General features: G+C 51.4%; 1 protein-coding gene across 1 annotated transcript in view; it reads right to left on the reverse strand.

Moving 5' to 3' along the window:
- The window catches only part of CALB2 (calbindin 2), a 28,348-nt gene extending 12,938 nt beyond the window's left edge, over positions 1 to 15,410 (reverse strand). The window contains exons 1-3 of the mRNA XM_065898980.1: positions 15,314 to 15,410; positions 4,218 to 4,294; positions 1,221 to 1,310 (exon numbers count right to left, since the gene is read on the reverse strand). Coding sequence (XP_065755052.1) covers positions 1,221 to 1,310; positions 4,218 to 4,294; positions 15,314 to 15,410 — 264 coding nt within the window. The remainder of the gene's footprint in view (positions 1 to 1,220; positions 1,311 to 4,217; positions 4,295 to 15,313) is intronic.
- Between the last annotated feature and the right edge of the window lie 3,253 nt (positions 15,411 to 18,663).

Genomic DNA, 18,663 nt, shown 5'->3' on the forward strand with positions numbered 1-18,663 from the left:
GCCCCAGCCATCCTCCCCTCCGACCCCCTTCCTGGAGGGGGCAGCTTGCATCCAACGCCTGATTGACATAGGGGTACAAAGGGCCATCCTACCGCTTGCTTCAAGGTGGGGCCAACCCCGTGGTGCAATCCACACTCCAGAGCCCCCACGAGATCAGGCCAAGACGAGGCTCCAGCTGAGACCACGCGCTTGCTTAGCTTCTTGCGCTGCCCTTTCCTGTTGCTCTCTCCTCCCTTCTCTTGAAATCCTACCCACGAATCTCTGTCTCAGTCTCTCCTTCCAGGGCACTGACCTAAGGTACCACGGCAACCAATTCACCGCGGGAGGAGTTCTGCCCTCCTTTATGTGCCGCTGTCATCATTCTGGACCACTTGACCGTGGGTTGCAGACTGATTTCCAGAGGTGTCTGGTTAGGCCTGCACACACAGGCACATGTAGATGTGTCTGTATAAGTGTATGTGTGTATATATAAATTGTTAAACAAGGAGGCCATTAGACTGAGGCAGCCTTAATGCCTTAGTAGCCTACGTTAGCAAACCAAAGTCTAAACAAACAGCCAAAGCAGCCAACTAGGCTCTCCTGAATGATGCGGCCAATCAGATAATTTCCTTGCTTTGTAACTGGCTCTTCCATATAAACGTCTTTCCCGTAGCTCCCATTGGTAGAGTGTTCCTAACTATTTTAGGTTCGGCGCTGGCCCATTTGAGTGGATTTGTGCTCCAATAAACTCTTAAAATTTTTAACATGCCTCAGTTTATCTTTTAGCAATATGTATATATCTATGCCCATCAATACACACATATGAATGTATGTGTGTGTATATATTAATATATATAAATTATACATGCTACATATATAAATTATATACACACACACCTTTGGATGCCTTAAGGTGGGGCATGAGCTCTCCTGTTCTGCAAACTTCACTCTCTCTTCTGTCTTAAACTGAGCTCATCACACATTTATAGTACCCGTTGGACCCTGAGAGCATTAAAAGTCTTCATCCCTGTCTTAGGCCAATGTGTGTTGCTTCCTCGTTCCTTGTGAGTCAAAGGAGAAGCTCCATCTGTTCTCTTTCATCAGCCTAAGTGCTGGGAGGGGTGGTGGGGCTTCAAGACCACCACCTCACTCGGATCCCTAGAAGGACTCCTGTGCATGGGAGAGGCACAGGCAACCGACGGCCCTTCCCGTGTAGCTCTTAGCAGGATACTAGGACTCACCTCTGCCATCTCGATTTTCCCATCTGCGTTCTTGTCATACTTCTGCATGAATTCCTTCATCTTCTCCCCAAGGTTGTCACTCTTCGACATCTGCAGAAAGACAAAGGGCGCTGATTTTGCTGCTGGGTCCCCTGCGAACCGTGGATCTCTCACCCTCTTGGTGCAGCAATGGTGGGGAATCATTCTGCACCCCAAATATGCAGGGATGGAACCAGGTTGAACCAATGCTCTGAGTAATCAGGGCTGCACCCTTTCCCTTTTTAGGGTTCCTCCAAATCTAAGTGTTCTCTCTTTTTTAAAATTTATTATTTACTTATTAATGTCTGCGTTGGGTCTTTGTTGCTGTGTGTGAGCCCTCTCCAGTTGCAGTGAGCGGGGGCCGCTCTTTGCCGCGGTGCACGGACCTCCCGTTGCAGTGGCCTCTCCTGCTGTGGAGCACAGGCCCCAGGAGCACGGGCTTCAGTAGTTGTGGCACGTGGGCTCAGCAGTTGCGGCTTGCGGGCTCTAGAGCGCAGGCTCAGTACCTGTGGCGCACGGGCTTAGTTGCTCCACAGCACGTGGGATCCTCCTGGACCAGGGCTCAGACCCGTGTCTCCTGCATTGGCAGGCGACTCTTAACCACTGCGCCACCAGGGAAGTCCTAAGTGTTCTCTTCTTTGAGGCTCAATCACATTATTTTCAAGGGGAAACAGAACATATGGATGTGCTCTGTACCACATAAGTAAACATGCCCGTCTGCCTTTGAGATGGATTAAACCATAAGTCTACCAGAAGGGTGAGGACTTATTTCCATCACTCAGATGTGAGAACTCAGGCCCCAACCTTTCATTGAGGCAGCTTCTAATAAGCCCAACCTATTGCAGGGGCCCCCAATAAGTTCTAGACATTCCACCAGAGCAAAGGTGAGTGCTCATTTTCTTCTTTAAAGACTAACTGGAAATTCTACAATGCTTTTCACTCTGATTTTAGGCTAGGAAGAATGTGACCAGAAAGTCTATATAGTTGAGGGGTCATTTAAATAGTCCACTAGATGAATGTGACTACTAAAAAGGCAGAGAGCTTCAAAAGTTCTATTGCGCCATCACCGCCTAACTTAAGTCTAAGGTTCTCTTGAAGTTCTCAGAGCTTCTCTTCGCTTGGGGTGCTGCTTGTTAAGTGTTTGCATTAGTGAGCTCTTCTTTATCCCTAATCAGTGATGAATCATCTTGGCATCTGAAGCCTCTTCGCTTCTTTAATGGCTTTCTGGTGGGTTGTGTGTTTCCTAGGATTGGGCCAAGGAAAATTCTACCAATTCTTAGAGTCTTCTGTTTTTGACCTTTTGGACTGGTCTCAATTTGCCCATATGTATTTGTTTATCAATATTTATCACGTTACATCTACAAATGTGCCTGGAATGAGCCTAGGCCCTTATCAGAAATGTGGCCATCCTGTTTGCTTTCCACAACAGTCCCCAAGATGTTAGTAGCCCGTCCATTTTACACACAAACGGAGGCTGAGATGACGTGACTTGTCCTGAGGTCACCAGCTAGTATCGTCAGAATTTGAACCCATGACTCTTGTTTCCAAGGCCAGTATTTTTTCTACCACAGAACAGCTGCTCTGAGATCCAGTCCGGGGTGATGTTAGTTGAGAATGTTGTTGACAGACTTGAAAATCACCCCTGATGCCATCTGAGGAAGGGAATGACTAAGAGAAGAATTTCAGATTTGAAGCACTTTGTAAAAACACATTCCTCTATCTACCCCACGATCCCAGAACCAGTTGTGAAGCCTGTGTTTTCTGTGATCCGGGCTTCATTATCCTAGTAATGAGGGGTGACGGGGGACTGTTGATAGACAAACCCATGAATCACCTCCATCACTTAAGCCCATCGCCTGGACATCCTCCTCACCAGGGCGCACTGACAAGCTCTGAACCAGGTGTTCACCAGTGGATTTGTGACTCATCTCCCAAAGCGCTCCATGAAGACTTGCTAATAAGCAGTGGATTGGCCAACAGACACGCAGCAGGGGAGAGTAGAGAGACCACCCCCCCCCGACCAAAGGACCCGCAGGAGCTGGCGGGGAGGGAGTTGGTCTAACTCCATATATTCGAGAACCAGACATGGGAATCACAACAGACTAGCTCCAATCACCTTACGTTTTCAATATTTCAGACGGTCCCCCAAAAGGCTTTAGTGAAGTCAGTCATGCCAGGTTGGCACGTGGGGAAACAATATGCCTGCCGTTCAGGGCCTGGGACATGATTTGCAGTCACTTCAGGCCATGAAGGGCAGTCTGACGAATGCACACATGAGGCAGTACGATCTGGCTCAGATGCTGGTTTGGAGCAATCCTCCGCTTTCCTCTAGGTCCTTGCCGAGGTTCCAACCTTGGTTGGTCTAGAACAGTGGTTCTCTAGTGGGGACGATTCTGCATCCCCTGCAGGGGACATTTAGCAATGTCCAGAGACATTTTTGATTGTCACAATTTGGAGGGGTGCTACTAGCATCTCATGGGTAGAGGCCAGGGATGCTGCTAATCATCCTACAATGCCAGGGACAGCCCCCCATGACAAAGAGTCACTACCCCAAATGTCATTAGTGCCGAGGCTGAGAAACTCCAGTCTTGAACAAAGGCACTTGAAACCCCCTAGGCATCCAATCTTGAGTCATGACCCCTCTGAGCATATTAGGTAGGCTATGGACTCTTCCCTAGGAAAAAATACTTTTTATACATACAGACGCAGACACAAACTTTTGCAGTTTTGGGCAGTTTATCAACCCCCGGTACCCATGAACACCCCTCAATCCCAGACACCCAGAGATAGTGAGGTAAGGTACTCTTTTAAGGGAGTATTTCAATTTTTAAAATCCTTCCAGATAAAAGAAAAACGCTAAGGGTCAAGACCAGAGTTGTCAGGCTGCTGATGGAATGTATGACCTAGGACAGACAATGCTCAAAGCCATGCTCAGGATGACAGAAAATTCCAAACAATGGGAGAGGGGTCTGGGCTTACCATGCCAGAGCCTTTTCTTGCCTTCTCCAGTTCTTGGAAAAAGTTTTCTAGCTCTTTACCTTCAATATACCCATTTCCTGCAAAGATAGCAAAGAAAAAAAGCAATGAACCTCAGAGCTAAGTAGTAAAACTTATGGTGGATGGGTGGGGTGGGGAAATGGGGGGCTTCATTGAGAACTTGTTCTCCTCAGTGGTCAAGCAGGTGTCTGGGCCAGCCCTGGACTGTTAGGGATGTGGGTCCTGCCCTCTGGCCATTTGCAACCGTAGAGATCCAAGATTAATAACGGTTTTGCCTTTGTGATATACATTCAGTAGTCAGAGACTGGGAGGGACCAGCGTGTGGGCCATGCTGGCAGAGGGAGCTGGGAGCTGTCTGTCCGTAGCCAGCTGGGAAGGCAGCAGGAGCTGCAGATCTGACAGGGGACAACAGGTCATCAGCCTCGAGATTTGTCAGCAGGTGGCAAGCCCTGGTCAGTAGGGCGAATGAGGTCAGAGGCAGAACTTGGGTCTTTGGGGTAGGAGGGTGTACTGAGTTGAAGAGTGTCCCCCAGGGACTTCCCTTGTGGTCCAGCGGTTCGGACTCCATACTTCCACTGCAGGGGGCACGGGTTCAATCACTGGTTGGGGAACCAAGATCCCGCAAGCCACTCAGTGCAGCCAAAAAAAAAATAATAATAAAGTAGACTTTCTAATAAAAAAAAAAAGAGTGTCCCCCCCAGAATCCATGTCCACCTGGAACTCAGGATGTGACCTTATTTGGAAATAGGGTCTTCGCATATGTAATTAGTTAAGATGAGGTCATACTAGATTAGGGTGGGCCCTAAATCCAATGACTGGTGTCCTTATAAGAAGGCCAAGTGAAGACACAAAGACACACCGGGAAGAAGGCCACATGAAGACAGAGGCAGAGATTGGAGTGATGCATCTCCAAGCTAAGGAGCTCTGTGATTTGCTCGTAACTACCAGAGGCCAGGAGAGGGACATGGAACACTTTACCCCTCAGAACCTGGAACCAACCCTGCCAACACCTGGATTTTGGACTCTAGCCTCCAGAACTGTGAGAGAATCAATTGCTTTTGTTTTAAGCCACCCAGTTTGTCGTACTTTGTCACGGCAGCTCCAGGAAACTAATGCAGAAGGGAAGAGTGGCAAGAGAATAGCAGGGATGGGGGCACCTGAGAGGTGGTCACAGGGATCAAGCATATGGGAGGCAACCCACTCCACAGTAATGAAGAGAGGGGGCGCTGAGGTCTGTGGAGGTAGATTCAAATCCTGGTTCTGCTGTACTTACGAGCTGTATGGCTTTAGGAAAGATATTTAACGCATGTCATCTGCAAAATGGGTAATTAAATGGGATTTTTGCATGTAAAGCCCGTCACTCAGTCCGTTACGGGTGCAGTGTAAATGTTACTATTGTTTGAGTTCAATTACCAGAACTTGTATAAAAAACGGGAATGAATTTGGGTGAAAAGTGCCCTTATCGGGAGCAGGTCCCAAGGTCAAGGCCTGACTTGCAAGATCACGTACGTAGTAAGAAGTCCTTTAGGTTCTTCACCACTGAACCCAAAAGACCTAGAGACCAGGGCGAGCTGAGTCCATGGCCAAGCTCCCTGGTCTTTCTGTGACCGGGAGGAATCATTTGTGGGTGGGAGATCAGACAGGTCTAAGGCAGTGCTCCCCAGACTGCTGTGAATGGGAATCTCCTAGAATCTTAAAAAAAAATATGGATGTCTGGCTCCCATCCCCAGACATTCTGATGTAATTGGTTTGGGGTATGAACTAAGCATCGTGATTTTTAATACAGCTCCCCAGGTAATTTCCATGTATATAGCAAGGTTTGGAAACCACTGACCAAAAGTCAAGTTCCAAATCTGATCTAAAGCAGTGAGCAAGGTTCCCATAGAGACTTGAACAGGAAAGGGAGATGGTAGCTTGCTTCAAGGGCAAATGGAGTTACAAACTAAACAAAGAGAATAAAAATAAGTATTTAGCCTGGCCTTGGTGGGGGCTTTGGGAGGCTGGAGGGCGATGTGGGAGTCGGAGTGTGTGTTCTTCCTAGCCTCCCCCACTAGTGTCCCCTGAGAATTTAGATTTGGAATGAATAAGCCTAGTGGCGCCCTCTAGTGGAGAAGGTGCCACAATACATAGTGTATGGAGGAATCATGTGAGATAAATTAAGTTTTGTTTTTTTTGTTTTTTTTGTTTTTTTTTTTGCGGTACGCGGGTCTCTCACTGTTGTGGCCTCTCCCGTTGCGGAGCACAGGCTCCGGATGCGCAGGCTCAGCGGCCATGGCTCACGGGCCTAGCCGCTCCGCGGTATGTGGGATCTTCCCGGACCGGGGCACGAACCCGCGTCCCCTGCATCGGCAGGCGGACCCCCAACCACTGCGCCACCAGGGAAGCCCCTAAATTAAGTATTTTTATCTGCAGGGAAAAGATATGATTGTAATTGGAGGCCGGGGTTGGGCATGGTGGGGAGAGATGAGACTGGAGTTCCCTTTTTTACCCTAGGCTAGAGTGGTCATCTTTCTTCTAGGATGTTCTGAAAGCTTCTTGGGAGAGCTGGACAGCTGCAGCAGGGGGAGTGAGGAGGGGAGGGAGGGAGGGCTTTCTAAACAAAAAGGCAGTGGTCCAGTTGACAGTGCCACTGAGTTGGAGGAACGAGTACTCTTTCTCTCGCTGGTCGCTCCCTGCCGTGATCTGTCTATTCTTCCATTTCTCAGGCAGGAAGGTGAGCTCAGCTCTGGGTCCAGGAGCAGGGGCTGGGGTTGGAGGGGCCGGGGGGCGGGGGGCAGGGGTGGAGCTCACATTGTGAGCATGCGCTGGGGTTTGAAGTACCAGAGGCCTCAGAGCTGGGCCCGGGCCAGGGCTGGGTGGACACCTGAGTCAGTGAGTATGAATCTGTTTTGTGAGTGTATTAGGAGGTGGCTGAAGTATCTATGAGGGCTACTTCCCTATGAGGCAGGGAAGGCCTCGCTGAGAAGCCCCAGCTACTAGCAAAGGCAGGGAGTGGGGCCCAGTGCCCCTGTGGAAAGAAACCCCTCTTCCCACGCTGGGAATTACAGTACCACCTCGCTCTGTGCAAAGGGACAGAAATGTTGTTCAATTCCACAAGCCTTTATTTATTTAATTTTTTTCTGTACGTGGTTCCTCTCACTGTTGTGGCCTCTCCCGTTGCGGAGCACAGGTTCCGGACGCGCAGGCTCAGCGGCCATGGCTCACGGGCCCAGCCGCTCTGCGGCATGTGCGATCTTCCCGGAACGGGGCACGAACCCGTGTTCCCTGCATCGGCAGGCGGACTCTCAACCACTGCGCCACCAGGAAGCCCGCCTTTAGTTTTTTGAACTGAACAACAGTTCAACGTTGTGGGAACTATAGCCAAGTTTAGATATGGGCCTGTTCCCCAAGAGCATTTAATGGTCTACGGGGGTGAGGCAGCCAGACAAGAATAGCAGGGATCTACCAGTTGAAGGGAGAGGGTGAGCAGAGATTAGATAGGCAGGCAGTGTCTGCAGGGCCCAGACGGGGCATCCTCCAGCACTGGGGGAAAAGGTCTTCGCTACTTTGGCTTCCCTCAGAGCAACTCCCTAACCATCACGCGGGAGGCACCTATTACAGGAGGTGGGAGTAGAGGACAGGTTGGCCTCCCTCCTTCCAGGGAGGACTTCAGCACTGGGCAAGTGGTTTGCTTTTTCTATGACCGTCTTATGGGAGGGGGGGGGGGTGACTGGCCACCACGCAAATCTCATGTGGATGGGCATGGATAAGGATGTGGTTACCATAGCAACCAGCATTCCTAACTTCCCCATATCAAACCGCAACCTGTGAATATTAGGGAGGGGGATGAGAGGAGCCAGGGACCCTGCATCCGTCCTTATTCTGGGCTTGCTACCATTCTTCACCACCATGGTGCCTCAGTTTCCCCAAATTTTGAAGTGAGACAACACTTCTTTACAATTAATCTGACCACAGACACTTGGAAAACCTTGACCAAAGAATGCCCTGCCTCACAGTGAAAAGGAGCTTGTTTCTCACTGAGATTTGTGCGTACAGATTTTCTGAGAGTTGAACGGGTAAGAGGAGCCCGATTAAGGGTCGTAAGTCTACCACCAGCTCTGTGACTGTCCATGCAATGTCGAGCAAGTCAATCTCTCTAAACCTCAGTTTCTTGATCTCTAAAATGGGTATAACTATTTATGCTCAAAATAAATGCTTTTTTTTTTTTTTTTTTTTACTTTATAGAACCATTGTGACAGCCATACAAGATAAGGCTGTGAAAGCATTCTGGAAAATGTAAAATCTCACATAAATGGAAAGCATCATTTTTATACTCTGTGCTCTTAAGGTCTTCCGAACCAATCCATGGCTGTAAACCCTTCAGCCCAAAGAGTTCCATCATGACTGCAGCCTCAGAGTCCTGATTTTCAGCCCAGGCTATGTATTAGAATCACCTGGGAAGCTTTTCAAAGTGTACCACTGCCTGGGCCTTACCCCCAGAGCTCCTGATTTAATTGATGGGGTGAGGGTGTCTCGTGGGCATGTTTTCAAAGCTCGCCAGATGATTCTGATGTGCAGTCAGGATTAAGGACTGCTTTAGTGCGACCTGTCTCAAATTTTAAGGTATGCAAGAATTACCTGGGGAGCGTATTAAGATGGAGATTTTAATTTGATGGGTCTGGAGTATGAGGGCTTGTCATTCAAAGTGTGGTCTGTGGAACGGGAACTTTGGAATTACCTGGGAGCTTGTTAGAAAGGCAGAATCGCAGGCCCCACCCCAGACCTGCTGACTAGAATCTGCATTTTAACAACATAGGAGCATGAACGTCTCAAAGCAGAACCACTGCTTCTGAACGTGAGCATCTTTTCCCTAGAGAGACAGCGCCTTTGGCTTCACATTCAAGGTTGAGGTGGGGGGTTGGTGTGAAGCCCGAGATGGTAGACCGGGGTCTCATTTTGACAAGTGATGGCACCTCTTTTGACAAGAGGGGCCTAGACCAGCACTATTCAAAGAGTGGTTGCGTCCTGACAGTGACAGTATCACCTGGGAGCTTGTTATAGATGCAAATTCTCGGACCAACCCCAGCCCAACTGAATCAGAATTGTTAGGAGTGAGGCCCAGAAATCCGCGCTTGAACCAGTCTACCGCGCACTCAAGTTCGAGAAGCACGGGCCTAGGGCGTGGTGCTCACCAATCTGTATTATTCTGTGTTGCGGAGTTTAAGGAAATCAAGGAGGGGAGTTATGCAGTTCTAGACTCCTCGTTACCTGCACAAGAAAGCATTCATGAAGCCAGACCTCCTGGCTGTCTGTCCGGAGTTCAAATTTATGGAAGGGCAGATAGCCCTCTACCCTCCAGCCTGAGTTCCTCTGGGACAAACGCCACCCTTTGCGGCAAGGAATTGACTTCCTCAGGCTCTGCTCCAATATAAATATTACTTTGCACGGTGCTCACCATTTACAAAGAGCTCTCCCCTCCCTGCCCCAGCTGGTCTTCAGGACACTACCAGGTAAACAGACGGGTGTTATCGACCTCGTGTTCCAGAGGAGTTTGAGAGGAAAGAAATTGAACCATGGCTAACAGCCTGTTTTCCTTCTGTTCACCCCAGGGACGATCTCTGTCCATATCTCTATCTTGTTTTGATTTCTCTCTTTGTCAGTCGTGCGCGCACACACACACACACACACACACACACACACACACGTGTCTCCCAGAGGCTCCTGGGGGGAAAAAACCCAGTGCAAACAGCTACTGGATGAATGTTTAGACACTTGACTTTTAATCTGTGTTTCTGGGCAGAGCTGCTTCTGGAACAGAGGCTCTGGAGCTGGGCTGGGTCTCCTGAACCTGTGGACATCTGGCAGCCTAATGCTGGGCCAGTTCCTGGTGTGGAGGAGGCCAGAAGGTTGGGGCAGATTGGGCTAGAGAGGAGGTGAGGCAGCCGAGAGCCAGAGAGGAGGGGGAGAGGGCCAAAGCCAGAGGCCCCAGCTGGGACCTGCGGGGCAAAGGCGGGATCTGATGCAGTCCTCCAGGACAGCCACCAGGTCCAGAGCTGGAGAGGCTCAGGTCTTGAAGAGCCTCACGCCTGCTCTGTTAATTCTGGCTCCCTGGGTATTGGGAGGGATTTCCCTGAGGGGTCTCCTTAGCCCCGGAAACCACCCCCAGGGGCTCAGGTGGTGAAACTACTGAAGTCAAAGGCGAATAAACAAGGCGAGTAGGGCAGGGACGCGGGATCGCTGGTGGCCGCCCGTGCGAGGCGAGGCGAGGCAAGGCTGAAGTGTCCTGTTTGTGAAAACGCCCCCGCAGCTGCCTCCCTGGGGAGCGCCAGCTCTCAGACACAGCTGCGTCCCCCATCGGCTGGCTGGGCCATGGGGCATGAGGGCCTCACAGAGGATGTCCGCAGCTGGCATGCCGCGGACATCCACACCAAAGGGCACTGTTGGCAAAACAAGTGGGGAATTTGGGGGTGAAAGTGGAGGTGGGATCGGGGACTTGTTCCTAGGGCTTACCCCAGGTGGGGCAGGAGGCTGCTCCCAAAGAACCCCAAATCCTGACATCAGGCCTAAACGGGACACACGGACCCCACAGAGAAATGCCGACAGGGTTAAGAGAAAGCTGCCCTCAGACAACTTTGGCTCCCTGCCAGCACCAGACCCCTTTGCCTTTAATGCTCCAAGAAGCAATCATTTTTATAAATCCTGTAATTGTCTTATGAACAGCCCAGGTGTATTGCATAGTAACAGCCATGGGATTTGTGTGAATGCTTAATACATACCGGATATTCTCTAACCCTTTTGAGGCAGGTCTTTTATTATTATTAATTTTTATTGTTGTGTCAGCAGCGAAGTGAATCAGTTATATGTATACATATATCCGCTCTCTTTTGGATTTCCTTCCCATTTAGGTCACCACAGAGCACTGCGTAGAGTTCCCTGTGCTCTACAGTAGGTCCTCATTAGTTATCTATTTTATACATAGAGGTCTTTTCAGTATTCCAAAAGACTTCGTCATTTAGAATTCCAGGGCAAGGTGCCCAGGCCTCTCTCCACCTCCGAGAGGCGCTGTTGTTCAGCTTTCTTCTGCTTCCCCTACCAGGGACACAAGCTCCTCAGTGACTGAGAACCGGCCTGAGCACTCTCTGTCTGGCCAGTGTCCCCCATGGGGGATGGGTTTGGAGGATGCTTCCGTTACTACTACTGGGTGTCGGGAGGAGAGAGGAGGGAAGACTGCACAGGGCCTTCCTCAGTTCTTGGTGGTCCTTCCTGTCATTCATTTCCAAAGTCCTCAGGGCCACACCCATATGGAACAAGGGTCAGTCCCTGTGCAAGGCTTTGAGAGCCTCCTGCATCACTAGGGCCATCTGGAGGCAGACAAAGGCCTAGAAAACTCTGGGCAGATCCCCACAACTGGAGATATATATGCATTTCTTTTGGGGGGGGTGCCCATAAAATTTTCTTCTTGAATATTTATTGTTTTGCTGATTACACAAGAAACACATGCTCTTGTAAAACACTACAGAAATTTACTTATAAAGTTAAAGAAAATACCTTTTAATTTTACATCATCTACTCTGTAGAGGACCACTGTTATTATTGTCTTTCAAATATTTTCCAGCATACTTGTTTCATTAATAGTAAAAATGGGCTCATACTGTAATAGTGTCCTGCCATAATTAAAAAAAAATCTCCATAATACATCTTGGACACTTCTCCATGTCAGTACAAAAGCCCCATCTCGATCCCATTGGTTGCATAATATTCCACTGTAGAGATTAGCAGGATTTATTTTTCTGTCCCCTAGGGAAGCACATCCTTAAAATTTCAGTATCCCAAAGAACTTGATACTAGGCCCCTTGTTCACATAAGTTTATGTACATGTACAAGTATATCCATGTAGGTTGATTCTTGGAGTGAGTGGGATTCCCTGCGTTGTCCTGTGAATGTCTGCTGGCCTCTGGGAGAGGAAATATCCCTACACTTGCAGTTGCTCCCAAAGGGTAGCAAAGGCCAAGGGCAGAACTTGGCTCCCCACGGACCTCGTACTGATCGTCAGCAGAATAGGAGCCTGGTGGCCGTGTGGTCAGAACCACAAAGAGGCCAGCGTGAGCTCTGAGCTGGGCATCCCTCTGAAGCCTGGATCTCGCAGAGTGAGAACGTTTCTGACCAAGAAGTGACCAGGAAACAACAGAACGGGGGACTCAGTAATGTAGGGCATGTAAGGGTCACTCAGAGCATGGGGATGTTATGTGGAAGAGCTCCAGCCCCAACCTGGCTCATAGGGTGCACTCGGCTGCCGTCTTCCCTTCCTCTGCTTTTGAGAGATGACACCTGAACGCTTCCAAGGGCATGACCTTGGCTGACCACTGAGGAGGAGTGAGGGGGGGGGCTAGGAGAGGATTCCTGGGTCCCCCTACCCTCTCACTTTGCTGTGTGATCTTGTGAAAAGAACGTTGCCTCTTTGAGTCCCAGTTTCCCCCTCTTCAGACACCTGCTCCTTCATTAGAAATGGGCTGAGTTAGGAGGGTCAGATTCCCTGCGTCATCCCCACTGTCCTCGGAATCCAGCTTCTCTGCGGACTCCTAGTATCTGTTTATTGGAGTCCAGGACAGGTGGGGTGGGTCGGTGCTCCCCCTGCTTGGTGGCTGGGCTCCAGAGAGCTCACCCCAGGGACCTGGTGAGCCGTGGAGAGTCCTCCCAGAGCTCTTTAACTCTGTGAGCGGCAGGGGGACACTTAGAGTCGGGGGGAAAACCCCCAAGAAAAAAACAGAAGCCAGAGTTAGTAAGAGGAGGCCCAGCCAGGGCAGGGAGCGCCTCAGGGGGGAGGGAGAAGCTCCCTGGCAGCCATGGGAGTTCAGAAGGGGACAGGTACGGGAGGTCCAGAGCAAGGTGACCCACAGCTTAATTCTGGGTCCTTTAGTCGAATTTCAATTTGGCTATAGCCTCATTTTCCTAAATCGCCTTCTGCGCCATCTCTGGTATTCTAATCCTTTTTGCTTTCCTTCTCTGTTAGGTCCATGGTCCCTCCTTGGGACTTCCCTGAAGTGGTGACCAGAGAGGGCGATGGGATGCCGAGGGGGACAAGGAACCAAGAAGCAGTCTAGCTCCCCTTTCACATTGTACCAGAGGTACGATGGTTTTGGAGGTCTTTAAAGACTCTTTGGCCTCACCCTAGCTTAGCTATGCTCCAGCCATAGGACCCCTTTCTAGTATTAAAGGGACTGCCCACCACCTCCGAGGCTGGATCAGGAGGGAAAGTAGGTGTCCAGAAACCAGAGTTGGGGAATTAAGCGCTGGCCAGGAACCAGTGCCGCCATCACCTCGCTACACGACCTCAGAGAAGTCACACTTTGTGTCTGTTCCCTCATGTGCACAAGGAGAATCATGGTCTGCCCACAGACTCACTGTGCAGGACTCAAGGTGCGACTGTGTTTTGAAAAGTACAAAGTCTCAGACAAATGTGAGGATTTGCATGATTATCAAGAGCGCTCTTGGCCGACCCCGTGAGAACTGGGGGAGAAGAGAACCGTGGAGCCCTCTGTTTATAGCTGACTCATCTGGCAGGAGGCCTGTGGTATAACCTTGGCCGCTTGATAACTTTCCTTGAATCATGCAAGTCTCTGGTGCAGATAAACTGGCAGGAGAAGCCTTAGGGAGTGCGCGTGTCACCTAGAATACAGAGAGGCTGCAATCTTTTTATAGCCCTTTCCCCCAAGGGAGTTTTATGGTACCAGCCAGGGATTGGAAATACAACCCCTCCTTAGCCCCATTTTACAGATTTAACAATCTACCCACCTCCTTTAGTAATTCATAGGCAGATCACCATCCTAATCCAGGTGTCACATGCCCAGTCCTCTGCACCCCCAGATTCTCAGTTTGCTCCAAGGGAACAAAACTTCATTGGTTATCATACCCATTAACCCCTGCCTCTGCACAGCACTCTGGGCCGAGGGCCTCTGTTTAGCCACCTTTATGCCCGCCCTGCCGAGGTGAGGAAGGGAAGGGAGAAGAATGGAGGGAGCCTCCCCCTGATCCTCCCTCTGGTTCCCATGCCCCTCGCTCTCAATCCTAGGATAAACACCCTGGGCCACCACCCTCCCAGTGGTCTGAGATGCCAGAACATTTCGGATGCCCACCCCAGCCAGGACCTCAGAAGGAAATCAGATCACTTAATTTTTTGGAGTGGTGGAGAAAAATTTGTCTCTAGTGATATCAGAAGCCTCTAAAACGAGGTGGGGGGGGGCTCCCTTTATGCCTGAGTCAGGCCATCATAGACCCTTGTAATACCAGTCCTTAGAGCCAACTTCCAAAGGTTGTTCAGTCCAGCCCTCGATTTTTGGGTGAGTAAATGTCAAGACCACACAGAGCAGAGGGTGGGTCACTGAGGCATTTAAGATTGTGCCTCCCCCGACCCAGAGAAGGAAGGAGTCACCCAAAGCACCCAGGATTATCACCATGAGGGAACATGTCAGGCTGGCACCCCAAGCTTGCCTCCCACCACACCCTGTGAGTGGGACCTGAATGCCCGTGAGGGATGGAACGTGGGCAGAGGAAGCCTAGGGGATGCTCACTGCCTGGATGCCCTCTCCACTCCTGCTCCCACCGGACAGGCTGGGGAGGCCAAGAGTGTCCCTTCAGGACCCCCCAGTTTGCCCCAGTCCCCAGGACCCCACGGGGCTAACCTGGTATTCAACAAAAGGGGAACTTGAGGGAAAAAATGAGTGGGTGTCTGAGACCTGTGGCTGCCGCAGCTGAAGGCAGGATGTTACCTTGAAGAGAAAGGCGGGGAAGATAAGACGGCAGGGGGAGTCATGGGGAGCCTTGCCAGCCCAGGCCTCCCCTCTGGTAAAGCCCAAACTTGCCCAGAATGAGGCTGCAAAAGCCGGTGGGCTCTGTCGTCTCTGTCAGGGAAGAAAACTTCCGGGCGGTTGTCACCAGGGCACCCAGGTGTCTCCCAAACTCGAGACCCCTACCTCAGCAGGCTCTGCACCCAAAACACCCACTGGGGCAATCTCACCCCTGCCCGCAACTTCCTTGCCCTCTTTTCTCCACCGCAGGTCCCCTGGGGGCGAGCGGGCACACAAGTTGGGAGCTTTACTTACCGTCTGCGTCAAAGTGCTTCCAGATCTCCAGGAACTGGGACGCCGTCAGCTCCGCCAGGTGCAGGTAAGGGGGTTGCTGCTGCTGCGGCCCAGCCATGGCGAGCCGCTCGGAGACCTCAGGCAGCACTGCGCTCTCCCTGCGCGCCGGCTCCTCTACCGCACTCGGCCAGGTCTCGCGCGCCACGCTGCCTTTATATACAATCCGGAGGCTGCGCCCGCGCCCCGCTGCCAGCAGGGGGCGCGCGCGCTCAGAGAATAGGCTTGGGTCTCAGCGGGGCGGCGGCCGACCCGGGGCTCCGCAGGGGTTCTCAGGGTGGGGGCGCCCGTCTGTGCTGAGACCACTCCTCGCCTGGCCAGGGAAACAGAGGCTCTCGGGTGCAAAGGGGAGAGAGGCTGCCCTTGCCTTCCTTCTCCCTCTCTCTGATCATCTTGAGGTGCAGCCACCACGTATCGTCACTAGCAGCAGCAATAATACTAACAGTAGTAACAGCAACGCCGCCAGTAGTAATAGTAATAAAAGTTTGACAAGTCTTTAGCATCTGGACTTCGGAGTTCTCTAGGACTTTCTCATGCCTCCTCTCGTCTGACCCTTTCACAGCAGGAAGACCAGGGACCACTTTTCCGATGAGGGGACTTGAGACTTCAAAGGACCAAATGACTTGCCCAGCCCGGCTCTGTTTCCTCCCTCTCACAGCTGCTTAATGGGGCCCAGTCTTGTGGAGAAGCCCAGGGTTCTCTAGACTTTACTGGGGGTGGCTGGAATCAGCGACCCCCAGGAAGGATCCAGATGGTAGGGAGTGGAGGAGGGGCTTCCACTGATTGCCCTTGCCTGGGTACCTCCCTCCACCCTCTGGTGCCTGCCGCACCCTGGACAGGCTCTGGGGGCTTTCAGACACTCGTCGGAGAGCTGCAGAACTATATCCTCCTCTACCAGGTCTTAGCCACGCCCACCCATGGACATCGTGGGAATTTGCTTAGGCTGGTGGGCAGAGAAGGTCTCACGGCTGACCTAGGAATATTCTGCGCTGGTCTCAGAAAAGACAGAAGCAGCTGCTGAGGGTACAACCCGAGAATATAGACAGGACTCCCCAGCTGGGGGCTAGGCTCCCTCCCCATTCTCCCTGGGGGCCTGAGCCTGGGGGCCTGTCCTGGCCTTGTGGACCATTACCCCCAGAGTGGCAGCTTTGTCCCCACTTTCTCCCCTCTCCTGCCGAGTGACTGAGAAATGAATTGATGCTCATTAGCATGTGCTAATGAGTGTTAGCTGAACTGCCTTCCAAAAGGAGTGCAAAGGCAAGGAGGTGAGAATGAAAAGGAGGTCACCAGGGGAGAGAGGAAAACCAGGAGACAGAGGGGGTAGGTTGTTCCTTAGGGGGAGGGACAAGCCCACAGTGAGCCCAAAAGAGGCAATACAGAGTGAAGGTTCCAAAACCACTTGTTTTTTTTCTGCCCAGAGCAAAAGTGTTTAGAGTTCCTTGCAGGAACAGACTAGGAGAGAGGAGGTGTCATTAAGAAGCTAGCTTTCCAGGCCTGTATGCATCCCCCTCCCCCATGCTGCTGGTGAAGGGTCCAAGGGCTGAGGAATTCACCAAAACCGCTGGGTCTAGGGAGGCAGGATTGCTCAGTGGTTAAGAGCAGGCACTCTAGAATCAGGCTGCTTGGACTTGAATCCCAGAGTAAGCTGTGTGATCTTGGGCAAATTACATAACCTATCTGTGCTTCAATTGTTCTCTTCTACAAAATGCGAATGTGGGTATTTACCTCTTAGTATTTATTGTTCCAAGGATTAAATGAGCTCATGCTCCGGCTAACCTTTGTGGAGAAAGAGCAGCGGCGGTTGGCGGTTGGTGGTTGGTTGGCGGTTGGCGGTTGGCGGTTGGCGGCGGTTGGCGGTTGGCCGTTGGCGGTTGGCGTGGCAAGAAATTCTTTCGCCAGCATCCCTCCCCTGAGGTAACTAATAGTTTCTAGCGGGGCTAACCCCAGAGTGAGGCCCAGGGGAAAGGCTAAACACAAGCTCTTAACCAGTGTGCTGCCAGCCCCTCAGGGGCCAGGCTCAGCCCCTTCCAGCTCTGACACTGTCATCTGGGCTCTTCTGGCTCACTTCCTGCGCCCTCCCCTGGCCCAGATCTGGGGTGAGGGATCTCATCTCTGGCTCTCTAAAGACCCAAACCAGTACCCCCCTTGCTGCTTTGGTTTTCCTGGTGAGGAAGAGAGAGTGGAGCTCATGCTTCCTACTTTCCCGAGCTGCTGAGATGGGGGAAGATGTTGGCTTGACTAGGAGAGGTCCTGAGTATGACAGCAGGGTGACCACAGTGGTCTCCAAAGCCTGCATTGGGATAGCCCTGCATCGTTCATTTTAGATGCATGCTTGGAGTCTCTTTGTGGGAGGCGCATCCCTGACTCCCAGATACAGGCCCAGGGAGGGCTGCAGAGCCCAAGCACATCCCTTTGTTCCCAAGCTGAGTCCTGCAGAAGCAGCCATGTTTAGGATTACAAGCCCCTGCTGTGCGGTTGGAGAGATGCGGGTACAAAACCTCCTTTGAGACCTTGGCCAAGCTATTTAACTTCTTTGAAACTTAGTAAAAATACAGGTAATAGGGCTTCCCTGGTGGCGCAGTGGTTGAGAATCCGCCTGCCGATGCAGGGGACACGGGTTCGTGCCCCGGTCCAGGAGGATCCCTCGTGCCACGGAGCGGCTGGGCTCGTGAGCCATGGCCGCTGAGCCTGCACGTCCGGAGCCTGTGCTCCGCAACCGGAGAGGCAACAACAGTGAGAGGCCTGCGTACTACACACACACACACACACACACACACACACACACACACACATACACACACACACACAAATACAGGTAATAATAATACTGGTGGCACAAAGTCAGTGTAAGGCAACCCAAAATAATGTAGTCGAGGAGTTAGTTAGCAAGAATCCTGGCAGCTGTAAGTGCTTGATTAACAGGTGGATATTGTTATTAATATAGAATGTTAGGAATTGTCTTGTTGTTCTGAAAGAGTAGCACAAAAGGGGCTTAGTATCCCACTTGTTAAACTTCTCCCCAGGAGCCGGGTCCCTCCTGTCTGCTGGGCTGCCCTGTAGTTCCAGCCAAGGCCATGGGCTATGAAAGGAGAAGCTGCATAGGGGAGAGGAAGGAGCCTTAGTCTTTGGGGAATGCAGCGTGTGGGGCTCCTCTGAAGCCACACTTTGCTGGGGAGACTCCAGAAGACCTCGCCAGGTCTTGGGGGGTGCCTGCTGTAAGGGGACACTAGCAGGCCCGCCTGCTCCCGGAGCAGAATTCTGGAGTCTGGGCCCCTTGTGAAGACAGAACTGGTGCTTGTATCTGACTTAGAGCT

Source organism: Phocoena phocoena, chromosome 20 (assembly GCF_963924675.1).
Source record: "Phocoena phocoena chromosome 20, mPhoPho1.1, whole genome shotgun sequence".
Taxonomy (NCBI): domain Eukaryota; kingdom Metazoa; phylum Chordata; class Mammalia; order Artiodactyla; family Phocoenidae; genus Phocoena; species Phocoena phocoena.